This window comes from Centroberyx affinis, unplaced genomic scaffold (genome assembly GCF_046629955.1).
Source record: "Centroberyx affinis isolate AG114_WGS23_722 - 3 ecotype Tasmania unplaced genomic scaffold, CSIRO-AGI_Caff_v1 ptg002338l_1, whole genome shotgun sequence".
NCBI classification, from domain to species: Eukaryota; Metazoa; Chordata; class Actinopteri; order Beryciformes; family Berycidae; genus Centroberyx; species Centroberyx affinis.
In genome coordinates, this window is record NW_027280605.1 from 71,893 (window position 1) to 86,947 (window position 15,055).

A 15,055-nucleotide genomic window follows, 5' to 3' on the forward strand; every position below is an offset into this window, starting at 1 on the left:
GTGTGTGTGATGTCCTTGCTGATATCCATGTTTAGTGGCAGCCAGTAATTAATGTGTTGAAATTAATGTTTCAACTTCACAAGTCTCTAGCTCTGTCTTCCACACTCTCGCAGACACACACACACACACACCCACACACATACACAAACACAGGAATGTAGTTTGAATAACTAGAACAAAACTGGAGGCATCACTCTAGATTGTGGCCCCTCTCTCCTTTAAAGTCACACTGGAATGACTTCTTTGCCTTTTTAACTCATTCTAACCATCATACCATACACCTATTTAACAATTTATCCCAAAAAGATGACAAAGCATTTATTTTCTTGTATTTTTATAAAATTGTATTACTTTTACTTATAGGAAAACTGAAAGTCTTTAGTGGTGACTTTGTGTACCAGGAGGCAACATAAAAATTCAAACCAATAAAACCATCACAGATTTTTGAACAATCCGCCCCTTCGCCCCTCTCTTCAAATAAAACTGCCTTTCTCTCCTTAACTGATATCCCATTGGTTTACACTTTTGAATGATCCCTGCTGACATTATGTCCCGCCCTAATATCCTGTTTCAGCAGAAAATAAATCACATTAAGGAAGCAAGATGCTCTCAAAATGCGGCTTCATTGGGACTTTAAGAGAGAATCTTCATTGTAGAGTTTCTCCTTTAACCCTCCTCTTCTTCGGATTACAAATGGTGGACGACTCCAGGCAGATTAACTGTCCACTCTCTCCCTGTGATTACTCATCCGTTTGACATTTGGGATCACACCCTGAGGCCAGCTGAGTAGGTGCACCCATCTACTACCGGGTGTTTGTCTGCTGCTATAGACTGCTGAGACGAGGAATGGCGAGTTGTTGTGTGTTGCGATGCTGTTCTGCACACCGCTGCTGCATGGTGCGGCCTGTCTGTGTGTCTGTCTGTCTGTCTGTCTGTCTGTTGCTTTCACATTCTCATTCTCCTTCGGCCCCGCTCGTCCCTGAGCTGTCTCCACCCGCAGCTGCTGACTGGTTGTTTTTTTGATTGTTGCAACATTTTCTGGAAACCCCTCCTGACACTGTCATGTGTTTGCAAGTGATGGCAACTGGCAGGCCGGCCCTCGCATTCAGTACAACAGCCTTGGTCTGTCCCGAACCATGAACCCCCCACCTGCCAGCACAAAACGGGCCTCGAAAGCTTGATGCGCACCAAGGTCTTTTTCGATCTACCGGTCGAAAAATATCCAATTAAAATGCCGAAGTGGACATAATTCAATTTAAAGGAATGCGTCAAGGTTTTCGGAGAATTGCCCGTTGGTCAACTGCTACGTTGTGAGACCACAGACTCCAAAATCATCCATATGTCCCCGGTAGATCAGTCACTCCTGTGCTCTATGCTAACTCTTCAGCATACACTGTGTGGACAAATCAACACAACCATAAGGAGGTCTGAATCCCAGGACCAGCTGGGAAAATGTGGTTTGGTAAAGTGAGTAACACTCTCCCCTCCCTCAACAACTACCATCAATGTGCCCTTGAGCAAGGCACTCAATCCAAACACTCAACCCCAAACAAACTGCAGTGGAGAGCTTCTTACGGACCGACAGCGGCAGACTGCGGTCGTACTGCGCAGCTCCCAGGTGGGCAAGTGTGTGTGAGAGTGTGAAGTAAAGTGTGTGAGTGTGAAGCCGAGTGCTGCTGCTGGAAAAGGCTCAGTCAACTTTCCCTGGACAAATACAGGTTAGAAAAAAATTAAAAGGGCATTCACACACCTCTGCAGCTCTCAGCTCCTCCTCCATTCCACCTCTCCTTCCTATTCTATCACTTTTTCATCCATCTGTTCCACCCTTTTCTCACCCCATCTCCTCTCCTCCTTTCTCACTTCACTGCCCCTCCTCTTTCCTCCTCCTTACCTTTCCCTCCTCTCATATCTTCTCCACTCTCCATCTCCCCTCTCCTATTCTCTGCTCTGTGTGTGTGTGTGTGTGTGTGTGTGCGCGCGTGTGTGTGTGGAACACGGGTAATATTGTGTGATATACCCTGGATGTAAAGTAACCCTGAAGTTGAAACACCCCCACTTGAACAATCGAATTGGATTCCATTTCAAGTGGCGGATCAGATAAGAGAGTGCACTGAGGGCTTGTGAAGGAGCAGCTGGACTTTGAGCCGGGCTGAGGAGAAGTGTTGAATGTGAAATGCCTGCTGGTACACAGAGACCATCAGCTACTCTCTCTCTCTCCTGTCACTTCCCTCCTCGGCTCTAAACTCTCTGCTGGACTGTTCTCTGCAACAATGTTTCTCCGGCTCTGGGTGGGGACGCATAGTTGGGTTGCGGGAAGATTAAAATGGATCCCCAAATTATTCTGGATAAATTAGTGGCTTCAGCAGCTGCATGTTTTAGACTGGAACTTTTTCATTTTGGATCAGATTACTGCCTGTATCATGTTGCTATGGCCTCCTCATGTATTGGAAGGTAGGCTCAGTAAGATACTGTACACTAGCAGAGTCAAATTGGTAATACTAGCCTGTAGAGTGACTTGTAAAATTGGGTTTTGAGCTTTGATGTCCCACATACTCTAAACTGACATATGCAGACGCAACATTTTGTTAACACTAGAAAGGCCAAGCCACAGTCAGCTGACAGCTGTTTTGAATTTTAGAATTAAAATATCGCAGCTTTCAAAATGTCCCCCCATCTTTTCCTAGACCCATTTTCTGTACATTTTCTGTTTGATTTTCACAATCAGGCAAGGAAATAGTAGTTTCAAGTGACAGTTTGTCAGCCTTCTCCTAATCCAATGGTCTTTCTGGTATCTATTTATCTATCTATCTATCTATCTATCTATCTATCTATCTATCTATCTATCTATCTATCTATGGTTGTTAGGAAGACTGAGGATTTTCATGTTCTATTAACTTAAAATCTGTAAAAGAATTTTTGATCTGCGCTTTTCAATAAAAATACATGTAAAAAAAAAAAAGAGAGAAAAATGGTATGACATTCTTTCTGGATATGCAACTGTGGTGTGCAGTGTGTTGCTCTGCTGTTCCCATGCTTTACGGTTGGGATTCATTTGGCTTGCCGTTCCCTCAGCACAATCACAAGCATTGAGGGGGAAACAATGGGATATTGAACACTCTCCCAACCCGCGCTCCTCTGGGGAAGATATGGGTCAACGTCCTGCGCTTTGGATATGACACAAGATCTGTTTGATAGTTTGGTTTTAAGCAGCAAGATATAAAATTTGTTTCTTTTAAAAAATAGTATTACTTTATATTATCCTGACAGTCTCTCTCTCTCTCTCCCTGGTGAATTATGTGTAACGTGGTTGTGGTGGATGACAAGTAGTGCACTTTCCTACCTAATGTCACCATACAGTCATGTAATTATGGGCAGTGTGGTTGTGGTGCATTTTGGGTAGTGAGCCTTCCCACCTGGCGGCAGAGTCTCCAGTGTGTGTGTCTTGTCGTCAGAGCTGTGAGCCTGGTTTCTACTGGACAAGTCGCTGGAGCCCCATTCATCCTGAAAGAAACACAACACACAGTAAGACATACCATACACACACACACATACACACCTACACACACATTAATATAGACACACAGGTGATCCTGAATCCCAGCAGACAGGAGTCACTTGAATATATCAGCAGAGTCACAGCAGCAGACAGGCGGGCTGATGCATCATGTCCAAGGCAGAATCCTTTTTTATTGAAGATTATATTTATAGCGTTTCAGCTCTACACAACACAACACCATACAGTGAAGAGTGTCAGGAGAAATGTGGGAGAGAGGGAAGCCGACATGTGACACAGACTGAGACCTGAATTCATATCAATATCATGATGCCGAGGCTTGAATCAGGCATGAAAAGCACAGCAACCTGCATCTAAATTTACATCCGAACCCCACGGAGAAAGTGACATTTTGTCAGCTCCATATCCGATAAAACCAGAAACTCATGATAGAAAATTCCTAATAACAACTTTATCAGAATTGAACCAGAACCAGAGTCTGACTAAGCAACTGAGAAATTTAACCCAACCCAAAATGAGGTTCAGTAATCGAAGCTGTTTTCTAGCAAAGAATTACAACTCGTTCATAAATCCATCCTGTCCATTTATCCGTCCACTTACACAGTCCTTCAGTCATCCGTTCTTTCATTCACTCACTCATCTGTTGTTTCATTTTTTCATCTGTCCATTCATCAATTCATCCACCCACCAATCCATCCCTATTGAGCTGATCATTGCATTCAGAAACATTCATGCCCTCACAATTAACGCGGATGGATAGACGATCCAGCCATTCTTCCGTCTGTCCATCTATCCGACCGTCCATAATGAATGGATCAATACACTGAGAGGTTTGGCTATTAGCGTCATTCAGTCACTGTCCAGACCGCTGCCCTTTGATTTAGAAAATCATTGTCTAACTTTCTTATTTTCTCTCCAGTTCTGGTGTGCAGTCTTTTTCTCCTTTTCACCGTCGGTCTTTCTGCAAAACGCTGTATTGATCCGTTTTCTCTGCCTCCATAAGACGACCAAGGGACTGACATAAGAGAGGGAGTGACATAATAGTGCAGGAACAAACCCTCAAAAAGGGCCTTAGTTTTTGTTCAGAACAAGATCAGAATGAATATCTTTATCTTGAAGTAATGCTCAGCAACTTTCACCAAGGCCTTTAAAATTGTAGGCTACATGGAACATATCAAATTGATTGATACATTTTTTCTGTTAAAAACTTTTAATAAACCTTTTTAATAAAGCTCTATAGACATAAGAAACTACTTTTGATTCTAAACTACTACTTTTTTTTCTTTTTTTCTTTTATTGATGTGTCCTGGGACACATTCAAAGACCTGTAAAACTCCTCATAACACTGAGGGGCTCATCTGGTCAAGAGCTCATCTTGACCAGTTCACACCCCTAACATTATAAAATAACATTTTTAATCTATAGGCCTAAGTTTTTAATGGGAATATTAACATATTTACATTCATCTAATACTGACCTAGAATATTAATTAGGATATAAATAGGATACTAAAAATGATGTGATCATGCTGCCATGCTAGCATTACTTACGTCAGCATGCATTTTGAGCAGACCTAAGCGCTGTTAGAATCCTCTACCCACAATGCTTGTTCAGTGTCAAAAGTGGGGTTTTGCTTGGTGTCAAAAGGGCGTAAGTGCAGTTACGCCCTTTTGACATCAAGCAAAACCCTACTTTTACTGTTACGGCTTTCAGTTTTTGTTTAATTAAAACTTATGGGTCATGATTTCAGTTGTGTCCTTTTGGCACTGAAAAGATCTCACTGAGACCTTTCAATTGATATATAATACTCATATTCGACCAAAATCGCACTTACGCCCCCGACATTGTGGTTAATTTAAGGTTGCTTTGAGGTCTAGAGATACTACCTGAGAACCATCAGTGCTAATATGAAGTATGTAAATACAACCAGTGGGTAAAAAACATGGGATCAACTTGGTATTCCCTGTTACAAGGCAGGCATTTTTGTGTACTTTTTGGGTTATACTCACTGGATAGTCACAATAATAGTGCTCAGTGACAAACTATTACTTCTTGTTTTTGATTAGACAATGTCAGTGACTACCTGAAATGAATTATTATCATAATTGGGCACTGATTACAGTATTATTAGATTAGGATTAGAAATGAGAGTCAGAAAATCAGAAAAATTAACTGTTTGATATTTCCGCCTATAATAAGGCTTTATATAAAAGGCTGCTGATTCACAATAGAACCATATTTTGACATTCTGGTTGCTTTGTAGTGTAGGGACACTACCTGTAGACCATCAGTGCAAATATAATGTAAATATAACCGGTAGGTAGAAAATGACATGGGATTAACTTGGTACTCCCTCTTTCAGGGCAGGCGTTTTTTTTTGCACTTTTTTGCCTATGTGGTGAATCACTTAATTGATTAATTTAATGACTTTTGCAGTAAAAAGAAAAATTATGACCATCCATTTCATGAAGTGGACATGTCAAAGTTATGAAAAAACAAGGTCATGTTTTGTTCTACTCCGGGTAGGGCTATCTCAAAATTTTGTGGGTTTGGTTCCTGCTCTATAAGCGATTACCATGGCAGCCAGGTGGAGCAAAACAATATTTACTGGCCAGCTCATACTCCAGAGAGAAGTGTTTGGTCTGGCGGAAAAAATTATCTTCACACCACTTTGGGCAGTTTGATCTGTCTTTCTTTGCTTTTATTTTTTTGGTGTTTTGTGCATTTTGCAATGCATTTTTCTTTATACAGCAAAGCAACTGCTGTTGTTTTCAGTGATTGTCCTCCATCACACCTATCAGCCAGCCTGTCCATTCATCTGTTGTGCAGAGCAGGTCAATCTGTTCTTCAACCGCAACTATTTTTCCAGTGACTGGAACAAGGTGTGATTGTCCAATTCATTTCACACATCTTAGACGACACAAAAGGAATTTCTATGTAAATATTCAAGACAGCTGAGTGTGCACACACAAAGGCCATTACTCATCGTAGAATATTACAAAGACTTTCACTTTCAAGGTTTGGCTTTCTGAGTTTGTTAGAGGATATCTGCACCTTTATGGCCGATCAAGCAGGGATTATAAACCTGAGATTACACTAGGGATTAAAAACGGTTACCTCTTCATATGCATCCACACTGGCGTGGAGTGTCAGTAAGCATGCAGCACAAAGCCGCAGCAAGAATACACACATTTGTATGTGCCAACATGTTCAACTGCGGTGTGATTTCGGGCAAGTTCGCCTTTGTTGTATACAACCACCTCCAGCACAGACAGACAGACAGACAGACAGACAGAGAAGCACACAGGATGGACAGACAGACAAAGCGACTTAACTACCTAACATGAACTACCTAAGTCAGCCAAGGTCTCCATCCATCTCTTAATTTCACCGACTCTCTCTCTCTCTCTCTCTCTGGTCACAAGTTGGTCACATCTCTCTTGTGTCCTCACCTGCCCCCCCCCCCCATCCCCAAACTGTCAGCTGGCTCTTGACACGCCTGGCTGCATCACACACCACAACTCAGTCCCACTCTAGAAACAGTGTTGTGGAAAATTCTGCCTCCCATGAGAACGGGCCTAACCAACGCATCTGTGCTCATGTGCAGCATCATGTGCAACATCAATAGTGCAAAGCAGGGTTGGGCAACAAGACGGATACATTGGGGAATGCCAGTGGAAATTCCCTAGCCAAAGTTTTAGCAATTGAAATTACATTGATATTTGGTCATTTTAAATGTAGCCTAGTGCAACACACACAGGGTCTCCCCCAGTGCTTTATAGTGAAGGCGGGCTGGCTTGACAACCTTGACTGTAAAACCCTAAAAAATCCCAAACTCCCTACTATGAGTTGATTTGAGACCAAAGCTATTTAACACAGGGTCTAACTGTGAAATCTGCTGACCAAAAGTGATAGGAGGATGTACACTATTTCCCAATGCTAGTGTAAATTTCTAATATCAAGGCAATCTGTTTACGTTCTAATATTCCCCAAAACAGACAGCATATGTATTACTGCTGCCTTATCTAGAAGCTGAACACCTCATCAAACCTTTGAAAATCCATTTTTCAGGATTGCCTTTGCTGCTGTAATGTTTACATCCATTTTCACACATTTGTCAAGTTGTAACTTTTCCCATGTTTGAATGACAGGTAATTAACTTATTAGATACAGAGGGAGAACAGCTGACTTGCCTGACAAGCATAGCCTATAACAACAAAAATCACGAGTATGTACTCATACACCCTCAGCACAGCAGAACTGGAAAGAGACCAGTGACCCCTGCTTCCCCTGAAAACCAACTTTTTGTCAAAATGCCATTAGCTCACCTGTGTAAAAATGCAGCCAAACAAAACATCAGATTTTGTTCCAAGAATCATTTAACATGCTCAGTAATGCACTGTGTTTCTCATGTCTGACTGGTAATGTTATTTTTACTGGTTTCAACAGAAAGAAAGCATAATTTTATGGAGGTGAGGAGCCAAAAATGACAGAAGAACAGACAGGAGAGGAGGATAAAGTGAGAGGAGGAGTGATGAGAGGATGAGACAAGGACAGCTGAGATGGAAACAAGGGCAAATGGACAAAGAGAAATATAAGGAAATGAAAAAAAGGTTAAGAGAGCGAAAACAAGAGAAGAAAGATGGGGGAGAAAGTAAAAGCAAAGAGACAGCTGCAGCATTGTTCTGCCTGCTTCCTGACTACACACCCCAGTGATTTATGGGAAGTGCAGTCCATCACAGATACCACCAAGACAGAAGGCATTAGGGGATAATGATAGCAATGCAGGGCTTTAAGATCCAATACGTATGATTTATCAACAAATAGCAGCTATAAATATGACTTATCAATGAAAGAAATATGATTTGATAGGATAACTACAGAGCAGATGTTGGAAAGCTATTTTTATATCTCATATAAATCATATGAAAGGCTTTGAAAACCTTTTAGTGAAAATGGCCTCGGCCAATCTCTTGCTCTCCTCTAGACATGACTAACATTCATAAAGTGCACACACACACACACACACACAAACACACAAAACACACCTCAATCCAATTCAGTGCGCCAGCCAGAGCCAGAAATATTAATAATAGAGAACAGAGCAGGGTGTCCAATCTTCTGGACTGGCAAGCTATTGTTAACAAGGTGCAGTTGTGTTCAGGGGCTCCTTCATTTTGGGTTATATCATTTTAAATTAAACTAACACCAGAGAATAGTGCAGTATCTTTTTTTAGCCAACATCCACTTTGTGAAACCCTGAAGGATTTTCAGTCTTCTCTCTCGGGTTCTGGAGGGAAGATATGAGCTAAAACCAGGAAGTGGTTACTCAAGGTCGACTGAAGATGCGGAGATGGGACATCACTGGACCAAATTCACTGAACACACACACACACACACACACACACACACACACACACACACACACACACAGGTCACAAAGTGAGATGGCTGAAACATCAAACATTAAATCTCTCATAAATTCTTATCTTCTACCCTCATAGCACTCTATCATTTCTCTTTTTCTTCATCTTTCTGATTCTCTTCCCCTACATTTCCCCGTCACTCACTTTCCCCCTCTCACTCCGTCTCTCCCTCCCTCTTTCTGTCTCTCTCTTTCCATTTCTTTCTCTCTCTTTCTGTCTCTCCCTCCCTTTCTCTCCTCTGCTGTGTCAGTTTTGGCAGCCGCTTGGTTAGTGTGCCATTTGACAGATGGTCGTGACACATAGAGGCAAAAAGACACACTTAGTACACACATTGAATTTCAAACGCACACACACAGACACACAGACACACAGACACACAGACACACACACACACACACACACACACACACACACCCTAAGCTCATTGAGAGGAAGAGAAGGAAGCAGAGTGGCTGGATAGTTGAACCCTGTCTGTCACTGTGGTGTAAAGCCGGTCTCTGTCCACAGCGGTCGATGGAGAGTCAGCGACAGAAGAGCTGACGTTCGCTTTACAAATGATCCCAGGAGAGACAATAATGTTGTATTGACAACTTAACGTAACTTAGGTATGTTTTCTTATAGAAGTTTTAGAAATGTGTTTTTATAGTTTAGTTCCTTTTGTTTTGATATCTTTGTGCCTTGTTTGATCTGCCTTTTTATGATTTTTTCCCCCCATTGCGGTTGGTTTGTTTTCCTGGTTTGAGCCACCTAACAACTCTCTTGGGTGTATAAGTCCCTGCGGTGTGTGTTTATTTCAATGCTTTGTTGTTGGTTTATGTAGGGCAGCATCACACACCATACTGCACACAGTGTGATTAAGGAATTATTTCCTTTAAGAAAGGAATGACTATTTCAGGCATTTTTGTGACATTTTGCAGCACAGTGTGACAGAAAAAAAATGGGAGAGAGACAACGTGACAAGAACATGGTGTAGGTCTTACCTGCTAACCCAGGGTGCGCTCCTTCATCTGACACAGCACCTTTGGGTGCCAACTAAACTAACAATGATCACACAACACAACGAATTCAAGACCCAACCTGTTGAATATGTCGAATACATCAAAAACAGCAGTTTCTTCTTCTTTTCTTTCGGTTTTTTTTTTTAGATCTGATTGAACTGAACACATCACTGGCTCCTCATGCCTCGGCTCCATAGACTCTCATTCTGTCGATCTCACAGTCTCTTCTTCTAGCTCGCTAGTTTGTTGTTAGCACACTCACGTTTGCTAGCAGCATCACGGCAGAGAACACCCAGCCTGATGAAGAGATTACTACTCCTCCTAACTCCTCCAACTGATGTTGGGAAGATACTTGGATTCACCTCAGTAAAAGTAAAGATTCAGCAGAATGCCAAGTCAAATCTCTCGCACACTGTTAATCAACTCCAGATAGAATCTATCTGTTTAGAACGTATTGTCCATTCACTGCACCCAATAAAATGTATCATTAATATTCAAATTTCAGTCAATTCATACTTGAAGTTAATGCTTAAGGGCACTTGGCAGTCCGAACACACAGTGCAGTATTTTATTTCTCTGTCATATGAAGGACTCAAGCCTTTAGCTGCAGAACTCTCACACCTGCTTCTTTGGTAATGGGATGGAGTTAAGCCAACACCAGAACAAGCAAATGCGTGTGCATACACAAGTGTGTGTGCTCATATTTGTGTGTGTTTGTGTGTGTCCGTGCCCACAAGTGTGCCAGTTTGGGTACATGCATACTTTATGTGTGCTTATCTGCAGTTTGCCTGTGAGCGTGTGTGCGTGTGCATGTGTGATATCTAGTCTTCGCCCAGCCTCTAATAGTCAGAGTATAATCCACAGTAATCTGATCACATCTACATCCACTGATAGATTAACACAGCTAAGAGCCAGAGTTCACCAACACACCACACACACACATTCCCAGACAGTGTATGCTCGCATACATGCATGCAGCCAAACACACATAGCACTTTAATGACATAAATGTGCACACACACACACACACACAGGCATGCACAGAATCAGGAACATGCACAAACATAAGCACAGACACACACACATGTGTAACATGCCGACACACACACACACACCAAGGACATACAGACAATATTATAACATTTGGCATTTGAAAAAAAGAGAAAAAAAATGCCCGAAGGGAAGACGTTTACCCCTAATCCATTGCTGATTAAATGCATGTCATGGTGCCATGTATGGCATTTTCTTATTAACTGCAATTAATTCAAAATCAAACAAAAATTGATTTTGTTGGCAGAGTCTAAAGCTAGCAAAATCCATGCCTGTTTCCAATACAAAAAGTAGCGCCAATGATGTGATTTGTTCTGTGGGCTTAATTCACTGCAGAATCCCTCCAGCAGACTGGTGCAGCACGCTTCAGAAGCAGTGGGGAAGGGAAGCAATGAAATATGCTGATGGACAGCAGCTCAGGGGGAGGACAGGATACAGTTTAATATAGTGCTGAGGCTTGTCATCACTACTCATGTAACAAGAGCATATTTGGATAAAATGCAGGTCAACTTTAAAAGAAAAGAACTTCAGGAGAGATTCTACGCACATCACCGCCCACACACCTCAAACAGTCAGGAGTTATATTTAGTTTGTTCTGAAGTGATATAATCCTTGTTTTTTTAAAGGTCAATGAAAAAGAAGCATCACCCAAAAACATATTGTTGGCTTTCTAGTCAGTATATTGTTTTATGTAACAAATGCCATTTGGTGGACACTTTTATCCAAAGGGAAGCGTAGGCAGCAGTTGGTGACGTTAGTGATTACAGGGAACAGCCTTCAACCAGAAGGCCAGGTTCAAACCCCTGTGACAGCAAGCACCTGTCCGGCTGAGGTGTCCCTGAGCAAGACACTGACCCCCTACTGAGCTCCACCTCTGACCTTCAGGACCCCCAACCCTGGCAGTGTCGGTGCCACGGTCTTCCTGCACGCAGAACAAAACGTTACAGCCGTTCTTTTGCCTGACCATCACTTTAAATGAGAAAAGTTGTTTAAAACTGACCTGCCTGGTTAAATAAATGTCAAAAAAGTAAAAAGAATGACCTTCCCTCTTGAGTCAGAACAACAGAGTCACTTGCCCGTCTTCCATCACAGCACGGTGAAAACTAGGGAACACAATACGATTCGATAGACAATATGGGGTTCAGGATTCGATACAATCACGATACGATGTAATAAATAAAAGTTCAATGACAACGAAGTATGTAGATGCAGAATTATGTTTATTTCTGAGCCACAAATCTTTCTAGCAATGGCACTGGCTTGCTAGAATGTAAACAACAATTAAAAAATGTCATTACAAAGTGCAAATAATATAATTTCTGTGGAGAGCTTGCGAAGTCGTGATGGGCAAGCCGTCTCACTTGTGATTACTACAGCAGAATAAAATGTAGCTAATATCAGCATTCACCTGACACACCTGACCCAAGATATGTATTGTCACATTTTTGTATTGCGATATATTGAATTTCGATGTATCGTCCCATGTCTAGTGAAAACTAATCTTTTAAACTAGTACCTCACATCAACTTTTCCCCCACTGAATCACATCCCCTCCTCTCTACTCACTCAAATTGCTTAGAAAAATGAAAATGCAATGTACTCATCATTCCTTTCTACTGGTTGTTTGTAATGTTGCTGATCTAGGAATTTAAGCTTATTCTACTGTTGCACTGACAGCGAGTTGCTCGAGACAAGCGTGTCTGCTAAATGCCTAAAATGTAAATGGAAAAATATAGCAAAAAAATCACATCAGCCTACCTACATTCATAGCAGAAATGTTTCTGGAGGAATCAACTGCAGTTACAACTGGGATAAAATATTAATAAGATGCTCCTTTAAGGTCAAGGATAGATGGAGAGAGAGATTTCATCACCACCCAAAGCCTGGTGTTAGGCTGCTTTTAACTTCGCTTGACTTGACCGAGGAGTGAACTCGCACTGCCGCTAAACATCACAAAAACAAGAATAAAAACCGGCGTTAACCAACACCGTGCCACAAAAGAAGAAAAACTTGCTTCGCTTAAGAGGAGGAATGAGGAGGAGACAAAAGCTCAGATTGTGCTTCACACAAGGTCATTTGTCTAAAGAAAAAGAACACAGCTCACTCTCTCCAAGGCCCTGATCTGCTGAAGCATTTCACGGGCGCAAAAACTTTTAACATGTGCAAAACCAATGACATGAATATGAATGAATGAATCACGCAATACATAACTCCCGATTGGTCAAGCAAATTGTCTCGCACTTATCACAAGTCTTACTGCTGACTTTGAAAATTGCAAAGGTTATGGTACACACTAAAGGTTTTAGCAAATCTGGACTTGTGTTTATATTATTTTCTTTATGGCGGTAATTCAGTAGAAGCCTACAAGACCTATGAATTGAACACATTTGTCTTCCATTCGTCCATCCATCCATCTTCAACCGCTTATCCGAGGTCGGGTCGCGGAGGTAGCAGTTCCAGCAGGGGGCCCCAAACTTCCCTTTCCCTGGCCACATTAACCAGCTCTGACTGGGGGATCCCAAGGCGTTCCCAGGCCAGCGTGGAGATGTAATCACTCCACCTGGTCCTCGGTCTGCCCCGTGGCCTCCTCCCAGCTGGACGTGCCTGGAAAACCTCCCTGGGGAGGCGACCAGGAGGCATCCTTACTAGATGCCCGAACCACCTCAACTGGCTCCTTTCTATGCGAAGGAGCAGCGGCTCTACTCTGAGTCCCTCACGGGTGACCGAGCTTCTCACCCTATCCCTAAGGGAGATGCCAGCCACCCTCCTGAGGAAACCCATTTTGGCCGCTTGCATCCGCAATCTTGTCCTTTCGGTCATGACCCATAGTTCATGACCATAGGTGAGGGTTGGGATGAAGATTGCAGGTAGATCGAGAGCTTTGCCTTCTGGCTCAGCTCTCTTTTCGTCACAATGGTGCGGTAAAGCGAACGCAGTACCGCTCCCGCTGCTCCGATTCTCCGGAGAACCATGGCCTCAGATTTAGAGGTGCTGATCCTCATCTCAGCCGCTTCACACTCGGCTGCAAACCGATCCAGTGAGTGTCGAAGGTCACAGACCGATGATGCCATCAGGACCACGTTATCTGCAAAAAGCAGTGACACAATCCTAAGCCCTCAGACCTCAAATTGAAGAGGAACAATGCGGATTCCGTCCTGGTCGTGGAACAACGGACCAGCTCTTTACTCTCGCAAGAATCCTGGAGGGGGCTTGGGAGTATGACCATCCGGTCTACATGTGCTTTGTGGATTTGGAGAAGGCCTATGACCGGGTCCCCCGAAAGATATTGTGGGAGGTGCTGCGGGAGTATGAGGTGCGGGGGAAACTATTGACGGCCATCCAATCTCTGTACGCCCAAAGCGAGAGATGTGTCCGGCTTCTCAGTAGTAAGTCGGACTTGTTTCCTGTGGGGGTTGGTCTCCGCCAGGGCTGCACTTTGTCACCTATCCTGTTTGTGACAAGGGCAGGGCTTAGGACATTTGTCTTATCGCTGGAAAAGCTGGAACTGGAATCCAAGAACAGAGTGGTCCTTCCTCTACACAGCTAAAGCAGTGTTGACTTGAAGAAAGCAATCAAGTTAGAAAAAAACGTGTGCAACCCACCACCACAGTTCTTTTTCCTCAGCCGAAGAATCTCTATCTGCTGCATAACCCTCAGTATGATGCCAGAGGAGCAGAAATGTTCATGTGGTACATATATTGCACAAACATGTGATGTGTTTAACTGCGAGAAACTGAGTGAGCGCTCTTTGTTCACACTGTGCCCGTGTTAATATCCCCAGTTCAGGCTCCCCGCGGTGATGCTGTCCTGTCTGGCTAGCTCTCCAAGTTGTTTATCCAGGAGAAGAAAGAATCTAGAACAACTCACGTTTTTTTTCCTCCTCTTTAATCACAGCTCTGTGTCCTCCGGCCACACACACACACACACACACACACACACACACAGTGAGAGAGTCTTCAGGCAGTAGCTCAACATGAAAGGATGAAAGGAGCCAAAAGGAGCTTGTTGCTGAAAACTAGTTTTAAAAACAGCTGCAACTTGGATGTTACCACACGCAGGGAGAGGGA

General features: G+C 42.9%; 1 protein-coding gene across 2 annotated transcripts in view; it reads right to left on the bottom strand.

Moving 5' to 3' along the window:
• Positions 1-15,055, bottom strand: part of galnt2 (UDP-N-acetyl-alpha-D-galactosamine:polypeptide N-acetylgalactosaminyltransferase 2) — a 61,763-nt gene that overhangs the window by 25,924 nt on the left and 20,784 nt on the right. Inside the window, exons 3-4 of one of the 2 annotated variants that reach the window (XM_071533198.1) lie at positions 5,898-5,905; positions 3,414-3,501 (exon numbers count right to left, since the gene is read on the bottom strand). In XM_071533198.1, coding sequence (XP_071389299.1) covers positions 3,414-3,501; positions 5,898-5,905 — 96 coding nt within the window. The remainder of the gene's footprint in view (positions 1-3,413; positions 3,502-5,897; positions 5,906-15,055) is intronic. The other variant, XM_071533197.1, reaches the window with a different exon arrangement.